At 42.2% G+C, this 17,656-nt stretch overlaps 1 protein-coding gene across 3 annotated transcripts in view; it reads right to left on the bottom strand.

Moving 5' to 3' along the window:
• LOC121277098 (storkhead-box protein 2-like) overlaps positions 1–17,021 on the bottom strand; it is a 126,752-nt gene extending 109,731 nt beyond the window's left edge. For all 3 annotated transcript variants that reach the window (XM_041186099.1, XM_041186098.1, XM_041186103.1), the window contains exon 1: positions 15,928–17,021. In XM_041186099.1, coding sequence (XP_041042033.1) covers positions 15,928–16,093 — 166 coding nt within the window. In that variant the 5' untranslated portion in view covers positions 16,094–17,021. The remainder of the gene's footprint in view (positions 1–15,927) is intronic.
• Between the last annotated feature and the right edge of the window lie 635 nt (positions 17,022–17,656).

The following is a 17,656-nucleotide window of genomic DNA, read 5'->3' on the forward strand; positions in this document are numbered from 1 at the left end:
CTTCACAAAAAGAATGATCAACATATGAAACAGACCCCTGGACAAGGTGGTGTGTGAAACCCCTGGAATTATAAAAGAAGGGAGTGAGGCAAAAGACAGGAAATTACAGGCCGATTAGCCCGACCTTGGTCGTTGGTAAGATTTTAGAGTCCATTATTGAGGATGAGATTTCAGAATACCTGGAAGTGCATGATAAAATAGGGCAAAGTCAGCATGGTTTCATCAAGGGGAGGTCATGCCTGACAAATCTGTTAGAATTCTTTGAGAAGGTAACGAGCAGGTTAGAAAAAGGAGACCCAATGGATGTTATCTACTTGGACTTCCAGAAGGCCTTTGACAAGGTGCTGCGCAGGAGGCTGCTCAGTAAGATAAGAGTCCATGGCGTTAGAGGCAATGTACTAGCATGGATAGAAGATTGGCTGTCTGGCAGGAGGCAGAGAGTGGGGATAAGGGGGTCCTTCTCAGGATGGCAGCCGGTGGCTAGTGGAGTTTCGCAGGGGACGGTGTTGGGAACCACAACTTTTCACTTTATACATTAATGATCTAGATGAAGGAATTGAGGGCATTCTGGCTAAGTTTGCAGATGATACAAAGATAGGTGGAGGGACAGGTAGTATTGAGGAGGCGGGCAGGCTGCAGAAGGATTTGGACAGGTTAGGAGAATGGGCAAAGAAGTGACAGATGGAATACAACGTGGGGAAGTGTGAGGTCATGCACTTTGGTAGGAAGAAGAGGCATAGACTATTTTCTAAATGGGGAGAGAATTCAGAAATCTGGAGTGCAAAGGGACTTGGGAGTCCTAGTCCAGGATTCTCTTAAGGCTTGCAGGTTGAGTCGGTAGTTAGGAAGGCAAATGCAATGTTGGCATTTATTTCGAGACGACTAGAATATAAAAGCAGGCTTTTGCAGGCTCTGGTCAGACCACATTTAGAATATTGTGAGGAATTTTGGTCCCTGTATTTCAGGAAGAATGTGCTGGCCTTGGAGAGGGTCCAGAGGAGGTTCACGAGAATGATCCCAGGAATGAAAGGCTGAACGTATGAGGAACGTTTGAGGACTCTGGGTCTCTACTCAATGGAGTTTAGAAGGATGAGGGGGGATCTGATTGAAACTTACAGAATACTGAAAGGCCTGAATAGAGTGGACGTGGGGAAGATGTTTCCATTAGTAGGAGAGATTAGGACCTGAAGGCACAGCCTCAGAGTAAAGGGAAGACCTTTTAGAACAGAAATGAGGAGAAACTTCTTTAGCCAGAGAGTGGTGAATCTATGGAATTTATTGCCACAGAAGGCTGTGGAGACCAGGTCATTGAGTGTATTTAAGACCGAGACAGATAGGTTCTTGACTGGTAAGGGGATCAAAGGTTACGGGGAGAAGGCGGGAGAATGAGGTTGAGAAGCTTATCAGCCATGATTGAATGGTGGAGCAGACTCGATGGGCCGAATGGCCTAATGTCTGCTCCTATGTCTTATGGTCTTATGGTCTAAGCAATTGGATGATGCAGTGGGGAAACTTCAAGGTCTTTTTTTGAGAAACTTCCTCCTTATACTAAATTTTGAATTACTGAGCGATTATTTTACTTTTTCTACGATACCTGTGAACCAAAATTGGTACTGGGGCTGTGGACAAGTGTAGGATCAAAGGATTCGGCATAAGTTTCGAATTTAAGGTATTTCAAAATTGGAGCATTAAATGGTCAAAGGCAACAAATAAGCCAAGGAAACACTGAACCTCTCTACTATCAAATTTTTTACTTTAATAATGCATTATGCTTTAAAAATTTCAACTAAATTCTGGATCATGGTCCATCAATCACCATTTACCATCCTGGTAGTCGCATGATACAACAATAATGGGCTAACCATCGCAATCAATCTCCTTCATTAGTGTACAACTGACTCAGAAGTAATGTGAGGAAAATCCCAATGGTGGAGAGCTTTGGGAACCATGGTCCAAAGTTTTCTTTAAATTTTCCTCCCAAATATGCTATACCTGCCACATGTGATGTCTCAAATTACTCACATACTGCATTCCAAAATGTTATTTTCCGAAAGAAACCTAAGCTACCTAATTTTCATTTGAATGAATGACTTTTTAACTGCTTCTATTATGTTCCCACGGAGTCTGTGTGATCAACTGACTGGCCACTCTCTGAAATATTGTTTCCTGCAACCTTAATCTTTGAATGTTCTCATCAACTTGTTTTCGTGTATTCATAGCACATTGCTAACCCTCCTCTTTTAAAATCTCCTATATGTCTTCAGTAATAGGCTGATAGTCAGCAATCATCTGCAAGGTAATAGAAAATGTCATCAACAGTGCTATCATGCAGCAATTAACAACAATCTGCTCACCAATGCTCAGTTTGGGTTCCACCAGAACCACTCAGCTCCAGACCTCATTATACGCTTGATCCAAATATGCATACAAGAGCTGAATTCCAGAGATGAGGTGAGAGTGATTTCTGTTGACACGAGGTCAGCATTTAACCAAATGTTGGCTTGGGAAAGGATGCCGCTGTTGAACCGCTTCACCAACATGCCCAGCATTAGGGTGTTAATCACTCAAAACCAGCACCGCTGGGTGGGACATGTCAGTCGCATGCCTGACCACAGACTCCCAAAGTAACTGTTCTACTCGGAACTTGGTTGCAGCACGAGATGCCCAGGAGGATAGCGGAAATGCTTTAGGGATGTCCTCAAAAGATCTCTGAAGAGTTCAAACATCCCTGCCGACTCATGGGAGTCCCAGGCTTGTGACCAGCCAAAACGGAGAAGGTTTACTGATGGTAATAAAGCTTATTGGGAGTAGTAGAGTTAGGGATGCTTGTGAAGGCACCTCTAGGTAGCAGTGATCATAATATAATTGGATTTCACATTCAGTTTGAGGGAGAGAAGAGTGGATCTAAGACTAGTGTTTTAAACTTAATTAAGGGCAATTATGAGGGCATGAAAACAGAGCTGGCTAAAGTAAACTGGGAAATTAAGGTAAGGGATAGGTCAGCAGAAATGCAGTGGCAGACATTTAAGGAAATATTTCAGAATAATCAGTAAAGATACATTCCAGGGAGAAAGAAGGGCTCTCAGGGAAAAATGCACCATTTGTGGCTAACTAAGGAAGTTAAAGATAGCATCAAGTTGAAAGAAAAAACAGAGTTCTTTGAGGCAATAACAAGCAATGTGTGTTGTACTTAGATTTCCAAAAGGCATTTGACAAGGTGCCACATCAAAAATAAGAGCTCATGGTGTAGGGGTAATATATTAGCATGGATAGGGGATTAGTTATTTCACAGGAAACAGAGAGTAGGCATAAATGGGTCATTTTTGATTTGGCACAATGTGACAAGTGGAATTCCACAGGGATCAGTGCTGGGGCCTCAACTATTTCCATTAGTAGGAGAGACTAGGACCTGAGGACACAGCCTCAGAGTAAAGGGAAGACCTTTTAGAACAGAGATGAGGAGAAACTTCTTTAGCCAGAGAGAGGTGAATCTATGGAATTCATTGCCACAGAAGGCTGTGGAGGCCAGGTCATTGAGTGTATTTAAGACCAAGATAGATAGGTTCTTGATTGGTAGGGGGATCAAAGGTTATGGGGAGAAGGTGGGAGAATGGGGTTGAGAAACTTACCAGCCATGATTGAATGGCGGAGCAGATTCAATGGGCTGAATGGCCTAAATTCTGCTCCTATGTCATATGGTCTTATTTACAATTTATATCAATGACCTGGATGAAAGGACCAAATTTATAGTTGCTAAATTTGCTGATGACACAAAGATAGGTTTGAAAGCAGATTGTGAAGAGGACATAAGGAGCCTGCAAAGGGATACAGATAGGTTGAGCAAGTGGGCAAAAAATTGGCGGATGGTGGGTAATGTGGGAAAAAGTGAACTTGTCCACTTTGGCAGGAAGAACAGAAAAGCAGCATATTGTTTAAATGGCGAGAAATTGCAGAACCCTGTGGTACAGATGGATCAGGGTGACCTGGTACTGAATCACACATACCTAGTATGCAGGCATAGCAAGTGATTAGGAAAACCAACATATGTTGTTGTTTTTTTATGAAGGGAATGAAACATAAAAGTTGTGCTATAGCTTTTCAGGGTGTTGGGGCGACTACATCTGGAATACTGTGTACAGTTTTGGTTTCTCTTAAGAAAGAATATAAATGTGTTAGAAGCAATTCAGGGAAGATTCACTCATCTGATACCTGGGATGGTTGGGGAGGGGGGGGGTGATTATCTTATGAGGAAAGGTTTGACAGACTGGGCCTGTATTCATTAAAGTTTATTAGAATGAGAGTTTGTTTTATTGAAACATATAAAATCCTGAGGGGACTTGACAAGGTAGATACTGAAAGGACATTTCCTCTTGTGGGAGAAACTAGAACTAGAGGACACAGTTTAAAAATAAGGGGTCTCCTATTTAAGACAGAGATGAGAAGAAATTTTTTCTCTCACGGGGTCGCGAGTCTTTAGAATTCTCTTCCCCAGAAAGTGGTGGAAACAGGGTCACTGAGTATTTTTAAGGCAAGGTAGATAGATTCTTGACTAACAAGGGAGTTAAAGGGTATCAGGGGTAGACAGTAAGGTGCGTTTGAGGCCACAATCAGAGCAGCCATGATCTTATTGAATGGCAGAGCAGACTCGAGGGCTCAAATGGCCTACTCCTGCTCCTAATTCACATGTTCGTATGTATTTGTATGTTCATTTGGGAAGGTGCTGAACACATCGAGAGACTCGTTGGGAACCTGCAGCCAGGGTGTCGGAGAGAGTCCACAAACCTCCAAACACCTCATATGGCCAACCCTTCATGCACTATCTGCCCCATATGCGGCAGTGTCTTCAGATTGTGCATTTCAGCCATCACAGAACCCATTGAACCAGATTGGAAACTCGATCCCGAGGGGCTGCCCAAGAAGAAGAATAATATTTAACTGAATGTGGCACCAAGGAGGCCTAGTGAACTTGAAACCAATGGGCTCGGAGGAAAGATCACTAGCGGCTGTAGGAATACCTGACACAAAGGAAGATGGTTTTGGTCATTGGAGATCCACCATCTCAGCCCCAGAGCATCTCTGCGATAGTCACTCAGAGCAGTGTCCTAGGCCTAACTATCACCAAGAGAGAGCATAACTACCTCATTTTCACAATCAATGGCATTGCTATTGCTGAGTCCCCTCCATAAATATCCTGGGGCTTATCACTGGTCAGAAACTGAACCAGGGCACTCACATAAATGTTGTGGCTACTCGAGCAGGTCAGAAGCCAGATATTGGCTGACCTTCTAATTCCTTGTTAGCAGTGTGACAAATCTACCCATAGTCAGTAAAGCATGTTGATTGCCTCAAATTTCATATTTTTCTAACCCAAAACAATCCATTGTCTGTCATATCCCAGGCTATCCATATAGAATGCCGTGGAAGATCTACTAATTTTCATGAAAGAGTAAATACAAAGCACATAATGAGGAATACACTTTCCTATTTGCATCTTGTTTATCACCAATATTAATGAGCAAAGGAGAATGTACTTCTGTGCATGTAACACAATTCCCTATTTCTGTAACTTGTTCCAGCTGTACAATGCTCTGAGGCCTCTGTTTCCTTCCAATGGAAGTTATGATTGGCAGCCAGCTTCTACACAACTGTTTCAGACTGAATTTTAGACGTGCCACTGATTAAACCAATCAGTGGAAAATTTTCTAATATCTAAGTAAATTAGATAGTTTGAGCTCCTTAATAACCTCAAGGACAAATGAACCCAACAAAGCAGCAATATACAGGCCAGTAAGTACTAGGTTCAATCCTCAGTCAATGCTGTTAGATGATCGCAGTTAGGTTAGTAGCAGAATTGGTGAAAAGGCCTCAGTACTCTGGGCCTGGGATCCTGACTGCTAGTCAATGACCCTTCTTGGATTGTTCACATCTATATACATTGGGTCGAAGAACATTGGGCCATGCTGTGGAAAACCCATAAGACTGTAAGATGTGGGAGCAGAAGTAGGCAATTCAGCCCAACGAGTCTGCTCCACCATTCAATGAGATCATGGCTGATCCGATAATCCTAAATTCCATTTTCCTGCTTTCCCCCCATAACCCTTGATTCCCTTACTGATTAAAAATCTGTCTATCTCTGCCTTGAATATACTTAACGACCCAGCCTCTACAGCCCTCTGCAGTAAAGAATTCCACAGGCTCACTACCTTCTGAGAGAAGAAATTCCTGCTTATCTCTATCTTAAATGGGTGACTCCTTACTCTGAGATTATGCCCTCTGGTCCCAGACTCTTCCACAAGGGGAAACAACCTCTTAGCATCTACCCTGCCAAGCCCCCTAAGAATCTTATATGTTTCAATAAGGTCAACTCTCATCCTTCTCAACTCCAATGAGCACAGGCCCAACCTACTCAGCCTCTCCTCATAAGAAAATCCATCCATACCTTGGATCAACCTACTGAACCTTCTGTGGACTGCCTCCGCATTGGGAAGTATATCTTTCCTTAGGTAAGGGGACCAAAACTGTTCACGGTATTCTAGGTGTGGTCTAACTAGTGCCTTGTATAGTTTTAGCAAGACTTCCCTATTTATATATTCCATTCCCTTTGAAATAAAGGCCATCATTCCATTTGCCTTCCTTATTACCTGCTGAACTTGTATGCCAGCTTTTTGTGGTTCATGCACGAGGATCCCCAAATCTCTCTGTGCTATAGCCTTTTGCAGTCTTTTTCTATTTAAATAATATTCAACTCCTCTATTCTTCCTGCCAAAGTGCATAATCTCATATTTTCCCACATTGTATTCCATCTGCCAAGTTTTTGCCCACTCACTTAACATCTGTAGAATCTTTGTGTCATCCTCACCACTTGTCTTGCCACCTATTTTTGTGTTATCTGCAAACTTGGTAATAGTACATTTACTTCCCTCATCCAAGTCATTAATATCTATTGTAAATAATTGTGGCCACAACACTTGATCCCTGTGGCACTCCACAGGTTGCCGTCCTGAAAATGCCCCCCTTGTCCGAACTCTCTGTCTTCCATTAGTTAGCCAATCCTCTATCCATGCTAATATACCACCCCCACACCATGGGCTCTTGTCTTATTAAGTAGCCTTATGGGTGGTACCTTATCGAACACCTTTTGGAAATCCAAATATATTATATCTACTGGTCCCCCTTTATCTATCCTGCTTGTTACCTCCTCAAAGAATTCTAATAAATTTGTTAGGCATGATTTCCTCTTCATGAAGCCATGCTGACTCTGCTTCATTATATTATGTATTTCTAAATGCTCTGCAATTACATCCTTCATAATAGACTCTAACATTTTCCAATAGACTCTAACATTTTCCCAATGACAGATGTTAAGCTAATTGGTCTAGAGTTAGCTGTTTTTTGTCTCCCTTCCTTTTGAATAAGGGTATTACATTGACAGTTTTCCAATCCTCTGGGACTGTTCTCATACTAACAAAGCTACCCCACCACCCTTTCCTTCCTGCTGGTTTTTTCGAAAGAAAGAAAAGTCACATACTCCTGAATATTTAGTTCTCAGCTTTGATCTCCTTGTAACCCTCTCTCCATAATGGCTATAAGATCATACCCATTCACTTCTAATTGTGCTGTTAATTCATTTATTTTGTTGCAAATACTACATCTATTTAAGTAAAGAGCAATTAAGTTTGCCTTTTTACTATTTTCCCCCCCTTTGACCCTATTTGCTGCTGTTTTTTATGTTTGTACACTCTGTCCCTTCCTGTCACACTCTGGGTATCATTACCTAAATAGCTGCGCTGCAATGCTGCCAAATCCTTTTGCTTTGTAACCTACAGATCACCTCTCCAGAACACTCCCCCCTCTATTTAGTTTAAAGCCCTCTCTACAGCCCCATTTATTTGATTCACCAGGACACTGGTCCTAGCATAGTTCAAGTGAAGTCCGTCCCACTGGAATGGGCTTTCCTTCTACCCCAGTACTGGTACCAGTGCCCCATAAACCGAAACCCATTCCTCCCACACCAATCTTTGAACCACGCATTTAACTCCTTGACTTTATTTACTCTATGCCAGTTTGCCCGTGGCTCAGGTAGTAATTCCAAGATTATTACTGTGGAGGTTCTGCTTTTAAATTTAGCTCCTAACTGTTCGAATTCTTTCAGCAGAACCTCCCTTCTAGTCCTATCAATGTTGTTGGTACCAACAAGGACAACGACGACTGAATCCCTCTCCTCCCACTCCAAGTTCCTCTCCAGCCCTGAGGAGATGTCCTTAACTCTGGCACTCGGCAGGCAGCACATCCTTCAGGACTCATGCTCACGGCTGCAGAGAACAGTATCTATCCCCCTAATTATACTGTCTCCTACCACAACTGCATTCCTATTTCCTCCCCCTACTTGAACGGCTCCCTGTATCACGGTGCTATGGTCAGTTTGCTCACCCTCCCTGCAGTCCCCGATCTCATCCACACAACTTGTAAGAATCTCATACTTATTGGACAATTGCTTGGACTGGGGGTCCTCGAACGCTACCCCGGGGTCCCCATACTTACCTCAACTGCAGTCACACCCTCCTGTCCCTGATCACAGACCAAATTTGAATTACCTAATCTGAAGGGTGTGACTGCCCTCCTGGAGCAAAGTGTCCAGGTAACTATTCCCCTCCCTGATGTGGCGCAATGTCTGCAACACCGACTCCAGCTCCTCAACTCGGGTCCGAAGTTCCTCGAGCACTTACTACAGTGGATCACTTTTTGTGTCTAGCAGCACCAACAAATCACATGTTCTGCCATCACTATAATATTTTATTTTATTTATTAATTAATTATTCTAGTATCCCTATTCTTTACACTTGAAGAATTCCCCCACTCTTTACACTTTATTATAATTAATATTTTTTTATATCAAAATCAATTTTATTGATCCCATGGTAAAAAAAAATGCCTTCTGACGTTGAGGGGGTCATTTTATTTTAATAAAGCCATCTAGAATAAATTGTTAGTTCAATGCAATCAAAACATTTTGACAAATTGTGCTAAATGAAGGGATCATCATTGCTTTTTTCTCACTTGGAAATTGTTTAAGCATAGTCAGATTATTATGGTTTTGCAATTATTTTTACCTGTTGCAATTTATTTTAACCAAATTATGAATAATTGTTGGGTCTGATGAGGGGAGGGTGTGGTGTTGAGGGAAGTCATTAAAATTTACATTTTGAAACACCACATTGTGAATCTTGAGATGTAAGGATGCTGGACAGTTTCTAGTTATTTGCAGAATGTTTAAAACCGTCCTGAGATTTAGCAGTATTTTAAACGTAGCACTGTAATGATGAAACCTTATACAGAGCACTGCTTTAAAATGAGATCAATGTTCATCATCAGCCACTTTCTCTTTATATGTTTCCAGAATGCACTTGTCACTAAATACCTCCAAGAGGTCATGAATCAACATGGTGTTGGCAGCACATTACACAAAACTAAAATCAGACCAAAAATTTTTAAGGCTTAACTACACCAAAATATGTACAACATTAATACTACCCTGAACATAGTTCACCTTTATATCCACAGGCTGCTCTAGAATATTTGCTGCTCTGAGGAAACACCATAGACAAATTGCAACTGGTAGCTTGCACTATGTTACCTGCCTTATCAAGTTCATCAGCTGGCTCAATCACTCATGGCTGAACAGCAGTCTTCGCTTTCCAGTACATTCTAATTTTAAAAAGATTCTGACAATGTTCAAAGTAATTAAAGTGAATTTTACCTGCGAGAAAGGTGGTGGCACAGTAGTAATGTCACTGGACTAGTAATCTAGAGGCCCACGCTAATGCTTTGGGGACATGGGTTCAAATTCTACCATGGCATCCGGTGGAATTTGAAATCAATTAATAAATCTGGAATTAAAAGTTAATTTCAGTACAACTATTGTTGATTATCATGAAAATCCATCTGGCTTCAAGGAAGGAAATCTGCTATCCTTACCTGGTCTGGCCTACAGGTGACTCCAGACTCACAGCAATGCGGTTGACTCTTAAATGGCCTCACACGCTACTCAGCTGTATCAGACTGAAAAACTAATAAGGAATGAAACCGGATGGACCAACTGGCAGCGACCTGGGCACCAGAAACGATAACCCTGTAAGCCCTCATTGCTAACATGTGGGGGCTTGTGTCAGAATTGGGAGAGCTGTCCCAGACTAGTCAAGCTGCAGCCTGACATAGTCATACTCACAGAATCATACCTGACAATGTCCCAGACACCACCATCACCAGAGGTGGTGGCACAGTCGGGAGGGAATAGCTCTGAGGGTCTTCAATATTGACTCCCGACCCTGTGAAGTCTCATGGCATCAGGACAAGCATGGGCAAGGAAGCCTCCTGCTGATTGCCACATACTGCACCCGACCCCTCCCTCAGCTGATGAATCAATATTCCTCCATGTAGAACACTATTTGGAAGAAGCACTGAGGGTGGCAAGGACACAGAATTTACTCTGGTTGGGGGACTTCAATGTCCATCGTCAAGAGTGGCTTGGTGGAACCAGAACTGACATAGCTGCTAGACTGGGTCTGCGGCAGGTGGTAAGGGAACCAATGAGAGGGAAAAACCTACTTGACCTCATCCTCACCAATCTATCTGCCGCAGATGTATCTGTCCATGACAGCATTGGTAAGAATGCGCCCCCCAACACGGTCCTCATAGAAATAAAGTCCTGTCTTCATGTTGAGGATACCCTCAATCATGTCATGTGGGATAGATTTAGAACAGATCTAGCAATTCAAAACTGGGTATTCATGAGGCGCTGTGGCCCATCAGCAGCAACAAAATTGTATCCAACTACAATCTGCAGTCTCATGGCCTGGCAGTTCCCCATTCTATCATTACCATTAAGCCAGGGGGTCAAACCTGGTTCAATGAAGGATGCAGGAGGGCATGCTAGGAGCAGCACCAGGCATATCTAAAACTGAGGTGTCAACCTGGTGAAGATACAATACAGGACTACTTGCATGCCAAACAGCAGAAGCAGCAAGTGACAGACAGAGCTAAGCCATTCCACAACCAATGGATCAGATCAAAGTTCTGCAGTCCTGCCACATCCAGTCGTGAATGGTGGTGAAAATTAAACAACTCACTGGAGGAGGAGGGTCCACTAACATTCCCATCCTCATGGTGTACATTAGTGCAAAAGATAAGGTTGAAGTATTTGCAACAATCTTCAGCCAGAGGTGCCAAGTGGATGATCCATCTCAGCCTCCTTCTGAGGTCCTCTGCATCACAGATGCAAGTCTTCAGCCAAATTGATTCACTCCACATGATATCAAGAAATGACTGAAGGCACTGGATACTGCAAAGGCTATGGGCCCTGACAACATCCAGCAATAGTACTGAAAACTTTTGCTCCAGAACTAGCCGCGCCCCTAGCCAAGCTGTTCCAGTACAGCTACAACACTGGCATCTACACAGCAATGTGGAAAATTGCGCAACTATGTCCTATCCACAGAGAGCAGGACAAATACAACCCGGCCAATTACCGTACCAACAGTCTACTCTCAATCATTAGGTAAGTGATAGAAGGTGTCGGTTGACAGTCCTATCAAGTGGCACTTACTCAGCAATAACCTGCTCACAGACACTCAGTTTGGGTTCTTCCAGGGCTACTCAGCTCCTAACTACATTACAGCTTTGTCCCAAACGTGGACAAATAAGCTGAACTCAAGAGGTGAGAGTGATTACCCTTGACACCAAGGCAGCATTTAACTAAAGGTGGCATCAAGGAGCCCTGGCAAAATTGGAGTCAATGGGAATCAGGGGAAAACTTTCCACTGGTTGGAATCATACCTAGCACATAGGAAGATGTTGTGGCTTTTGGAGGTTAACAATCTCAGTCCCAGGATATAATTGCAGGAATTCCTCAGGATAGTGTCGTAGGCCCAATCGCCTTCAGCTGCTTCCTCAATGATCTTCCCTCCACCATAAGGTCAGAAGTGGGCATTTTTATTTATGATTGCACAATGTTCAGAACCATTCATGTTTCCTCAGATACTGAAGCAGTCCATGTCCATATGCAGTAAGACCCGTCCAACATTCAGGCTTGGACAGATAAGAGGCAAGTAACATACATGCTACTTAAGTGCCAGGCAATAACCATCTCCAACAAGAGAGAATCTAACCATCTGCCCTTGACATTCAATGGCATTACCATTGCTGAATCCCCCACTATCAACATTCTGGTAGTTACCATTGACCAGAAACTGACTGGACTCACCACATAAATACTGTGGCTACAAGAGCAGGTCAGAGGCTGGGAATTCTGCAGAGAGGAACTCATCTCCTGACTTCCTGAGGCACAAGTCACAGGTTTGATGGAATAGTCTCCACTTGCCTGGATGAGTGAAGCTCCAACAGCACTTAAGAAGCTTGACACCACCCAGGACAAAGCAGCCCACTTGATTGGCACCCCATCCACCATCTTCAACCTTCACTCCCTCCACCACCGTGCACAGTGGCAGCAGTGTGTAACATCTGTAAGATGCAGTGCAGCAACTCACCAAGGCACCTTCAACAGCACCTTCCAAATCCACAATCTCTACCACCTTGAAGGACATAGGCTGCAGATGCATGGGATCACCACCAACTGCAAGTTTCCCTCCAAGCCACTCACCATCCTGACTTGGAAACATATCACTGTTCCTTCACTGTCGCTGGGTCAAAATCCTGGAAAGCTCTTCCTAACAGCACTGTGAGTGTAACTACACTACAGGGACTGCAGCAGTTCAAGAAGGCAGCTCATCACCACCTTCTCAAGAGCAATCAGGGATGGGCAATAAATGCTGGTCTAGCCAGCGACGCCTACATTCCATGAAAGAATAAAAAAATTAATTTCACAAATGGAAAACAACTTACTTACTTCAAGGTCCTCCTATGTACCAGGAGTTGTGCGACAAAGAACATATATTATCTTAAATCACAGCAGGCCTTTAACAAGATCACTTCCTATTGGTTTCCGTGAGGAAAGTAGCTTCCTTAAGGAAATGAAAGTATGATTACTTAGCCATGCCTGAGTACATTCATATTTTTGTGGCAAGAATATTGATCATTAGGTAAAAACGTCAGCTGCTGAATGAAGTGTGTTTCATAGTAAGTACAACATGAAGCAATTAACCCTCTCCTTTAGAGCTCTGTTTTCTGATTGCTTGGCACAGCAGCAGTTCAGGATGGTGAGTGTGAGAGGTTAAAACTGTGAAAATAAACAGTCTGAGCCCATTTTCCTGTTGCATTTGGGCACTGGTGCTGCCTGATTGGCATAAGTGAACTTACCCGAGATGAAGAGCAAAGTGGTAATTTTTGCCTACTATAGTATCTGGTTAAATTAACCTTCTTTCTGCCATGCATGTTATCTTGCAGAACATTGGATGGCTTGTGGGAGAGAGGGCAGTAGCAGTAAGATCAAACATGCTTAGTTAAATAAATGAAAACAACCAGCTACTAACCGTGGACTACTATATAAATCAATAACCACCAATAAGACAAGGATAGATTTACCTATGCATAGGTTGTTAATTTCAGGTTCTATCCTGATCAGAACATTATGTACACATTTTCAGTAAAATGGAAGTAAGTGCAAATTAGGGGAAAAACTATTTAGCAAAGATGAGGGTCTTGCACATATTTACTCTCATGGACAAGTAGAATATAGCCATAAAAAGACATGCTGCACCTCTTCCTCATTACACTCCAATTTGAATGTTAACTTGGCCCACAACTGCATGTGATGTGAAAATGTCAGAATTGTTCTTCAACACAAGCTGGGTGACATTCAGCTGAACTTTTTCTTCAAAACTTATAAAAGCAATCAAGAGAGAAAGACAGTGCTCTTTTTATACTTTTGCTCCTGCTGAATATAACACAAATACATTTTTTCACAGCAGAAATATGGGTAGAATGTATTCTTGCTTAATGGTATGTAATTATTAAAGGAAATGTAATTGAAAATTATTGCCCCAGCCAGATTTCAATTTTTTAATATTTGCAGCAAGCAAGCACACGTGGCATGAATAAAGCATTTATCCTTGTTATTATTTCAGATCAAATCACATATGCGGGCTAAATTCAGGGGAATTTTCTAAAAACATTCCTGTGTGACCACTATAGCAACAGAAGCAAAACACATATATAGGTTTCCTGCAGCTGCCAAAACCATCAATTACATTTGCCACTTCCTTTGAAAATACTTGGCACTTATTCCCAGAAACACTGGAGAAGTCCAAGTATTAAAGCAGAATAGTTCTGTCAAACCAGGGTCATCATCTTCTCAAAAGTAAATTCACACATTTAGGTATTGGTTTCAGTCGCAGACTTATGATTATTAATGTGAAATTGGGTCAACTTGAACTAAGTAAAGGCAGTTTTTTTTAAGATGCTGCACTTGTATTTGAGCCAAAAGTTTGATTCATCTTTTTTAAAATAGAAGTTGATGCCTTGCCAGTACAAAATATCTTTACCATTAGCAATAGAAATTTGTATTTATCCAAGGTCAGCATGTTGGAATAATAAATTGAAGTTCCAGTACGCCGCACCATGACATCTTAGCACCAGGACCTCTACAATTCCCTGCAGAACTAGTTTCTGATCTCAACCATGAGGAGTTACTGAATGGAGGCTGAGTATTTCTCCACATGACCAGAACACCCATGCGGCTCTAATCTACCTTCCACTAGCTGACTACAAAGTGGGATTGGCATGTATGTTTGACAGCTTATCCTTCTGGCAATCCTAAATGGCACAAAGTTACTCTGCGAAGGAAGTTAAAAGAAACTTAAGAAATTCTTATTCACCTACAAATTTTAGTTGAGCAGAAGAGAGCATATGTTATAAACCGGACTTTGATCTTAAGTTTCCCACCAAGTGCAAATCACGTAAAGTATAAAATGTATTTTCACAAGATTTTTTGTGTTTTCATGCTACAAATCTTAGCATCAGTGCGATGCAAGTTTAGGTTTGCACTGTTAAATTCATGTGGGGTAAATTGGGTGTGAAGATTTGAACTGATTCTAAAGTTAAGCAGAGGGAGATTCTCTCCTCTGCAGAGTCTCAGTCCCATTTGTTCGAGTGTCAGGTTAGGTCCTGATTCCAGAGTTAGGCTTTACTTGCGTTACAACTGCAGGCCTGTTGTAAACTGAAACCCCCTTTACACTGATACTACAGTTGCATGTGTGCAAACTCAACTTTGCTACCTAAATTTAACATTTCTGTTCATATATCAAGTCAAAGAGGTGCCCAGCAATGTAAAAGATGCTGTATTTGCCTGCAATTTACTCTGTGATTTGCTGAAGCTAGTTTTATAAATTATAATATAAACGTAAACTGTTTAACAGAATCAATTTCTAGTCTATAATTCCCTTACGTGTACCCACTGTTTCAAAAGAAAGGATTTTCAATTGCTGACAGATCAGTTCCAGAATCTGTAATTCTATACGAAAGTATCAAATGTACACTGGATGCTGTGCAAAACCTTGCAACAAAACACATGAATGATGGGTGGGAGGGCACTGTGATCAGCACTCTTCAGCAGGATTTTCATTAATTCTTAGAATAACAAAGAAACTGAAGCCTTTGTTAATACACAATTAATGTAAAATCCTTAAAACCCACAGAGTGCAGGCATGCTGCCGTGGCAACAGATTCCAGGATCTCATAACTTACTGCATCGCTGTAAAACCAATACATCCATAATCAATTGTGACATTTTAGCTAATGTAGGGCTGTAATTATTTTGGAAAATTTAGTCAAAATGGAGGTAATATGCTTTTGTTGACGTTAATCAGATTCATTTTTGTTATCACTCATGCGTGTCAATACACCTCACTGAGTAACAAAAGCATTGTGACAAACCCCTACTGCTCCCACCCCAAAGCGGCAAAATATCCCACAAACCTGAAGTTAGGTAGCCCCGTGATGCAGAAGAAATAAAAGCTGGTGGAAAATGCTTGTGCAAGCGATAGTCCTTCTCGCTGCGGGATCTGATGCGGTCTGAGGCCCGGTCTGAAAAATCTGAGCTAGGCCAGGCACGCCGTAAGGTTGTACTCCGTGTTTTCTTCATTTGGAGGCTACATGCGGTCTAATCCTTTAGCAATGTGAATTGGGCTCCATATCTCTTGCTGTGCTCTATTCGATTAGAAATAAGCCAACGTGCTGGAAGAATTAGCAAACATTCTGGCACTGCCTCCTCCACATAGCGAACTGCAGGCTTGCTCCTATGCTTTGGCTGATCCAATTTTACACACATCCCACAATGCATTACACTTCATTTAAAATCACCACTGCTTATAGTTTCCAGCTTCACATAAGAAAAAAAAGGCTCATAATGTGGCTTCTCAGCCAAAGAGCAGGCAGCGATTTGCAGCGTGAAAGCCCTAGGATCCCAGACAATAGCTCGATTCAGCTTAGGAGTGCTGGGCTAACTGTGAGCCAGAACACAAAAGGCCCAAACAAATTAGAAACCCAGCCTTGGGTTTTGACCCAAACGGTGCACCCAGGAACTGAAGGATGCAACGTCAATCCCTGCTGTCACAAGATTAGAATAATGCTTTGATGACAGCGAAAGTGGTTTTCTACAGACAACAATATCCAATCAGTGAGAAAGGATGAGCAGAATACATAAATCAGAAACCAATCTTCAATTCAAAAGCCCTGCAGCTGCTTTCACACAGAGAAAATGTGCGCGTGTGTCTGTCCGCAGCTGAGGATCACAGTTCCTGCAGGTATCTGTGAAGCAGTCTATTCCTGAGAGATATGCAACTAATGAAGACCCAACGTCATGGCTGTATTTTCTTTCACTCTCCTCACAAATTTCTCAGAGACTGGCTTCCACTTCGGCACGGACGAGAAAGGCTGGGCTGCAAGTGGTTCCAAATGTTTAGCTTTCAATTTTGTTAGACGCAGAGTCGAGCCTGCTCTGTTGCTCTGACTGCTTACTGATGAATGGCTCCCTGCTTCTGAATACAGTGAACAGCTATTGAACGGCAGGAAACGAGTCAGCCACCCAGTCCCATGCTAATCAAGGAGCTGTCTTATGTCAGACGCACTGATTCTGTCAAGCTTCACAGTTTTAATGTACAACCCTCAGGCTCGCTGCTAACCTGGCCAGCATCCAAGAGCTATAATCAGAATTAGTGTATTTACATATAAAACTGGATATCTTAGGGTGGCCCAAAGTGCATCGTAAACAGAGCTGTAACTTGCCTTTTGATGCTAAAGTACTGTTGGTAGTCTGCCTTTCTAATCAGCACTTTTTGTTAAAAAAAAGTCCGTCAAGATGTGGAAGGCAGGTCAGCTCATGTAACAACTGTAATAGACTCCTGACACTGGAAAGTAATTAAATTCATCTGTAATAGCAGTGGAAATAGAAACAATAACAACGTGCTGGCTGTTAACAACTGACACAACTACCCTTAAAGTTTGCAATATCCAAAAGCTCTCAGTTTCGGTTCAGCTGTTTTCCGGCATACAAAATCATTCAGTGCGAACACAAGGGAGAAAGCTGCAACAGATGGAACTCTATACTTTGCACTTCACCATATAGAAAATCTCTTGTGAAAAATTAATCAATCATAGTTAGTCCGTCTATTATAATGTGAAAAATAGCTTGACATATTGATCATAA

The sequence above is a fragment of the Carcharodon carcharias genome, chromosome 4, assembly GCF_017639515.1.
Source record: "Carcharodon carcharias isolate sCarCar2 chromosome 4, sCarCar2.pri, whole genome shotgun sequence".
Taxonomy (NCBI): Eukaryota; Metazoa; Chordata; class Chondrichthyes; order Lamniformes; family Lamnidae; genus Carcharodon; species Carcharodon carcharias.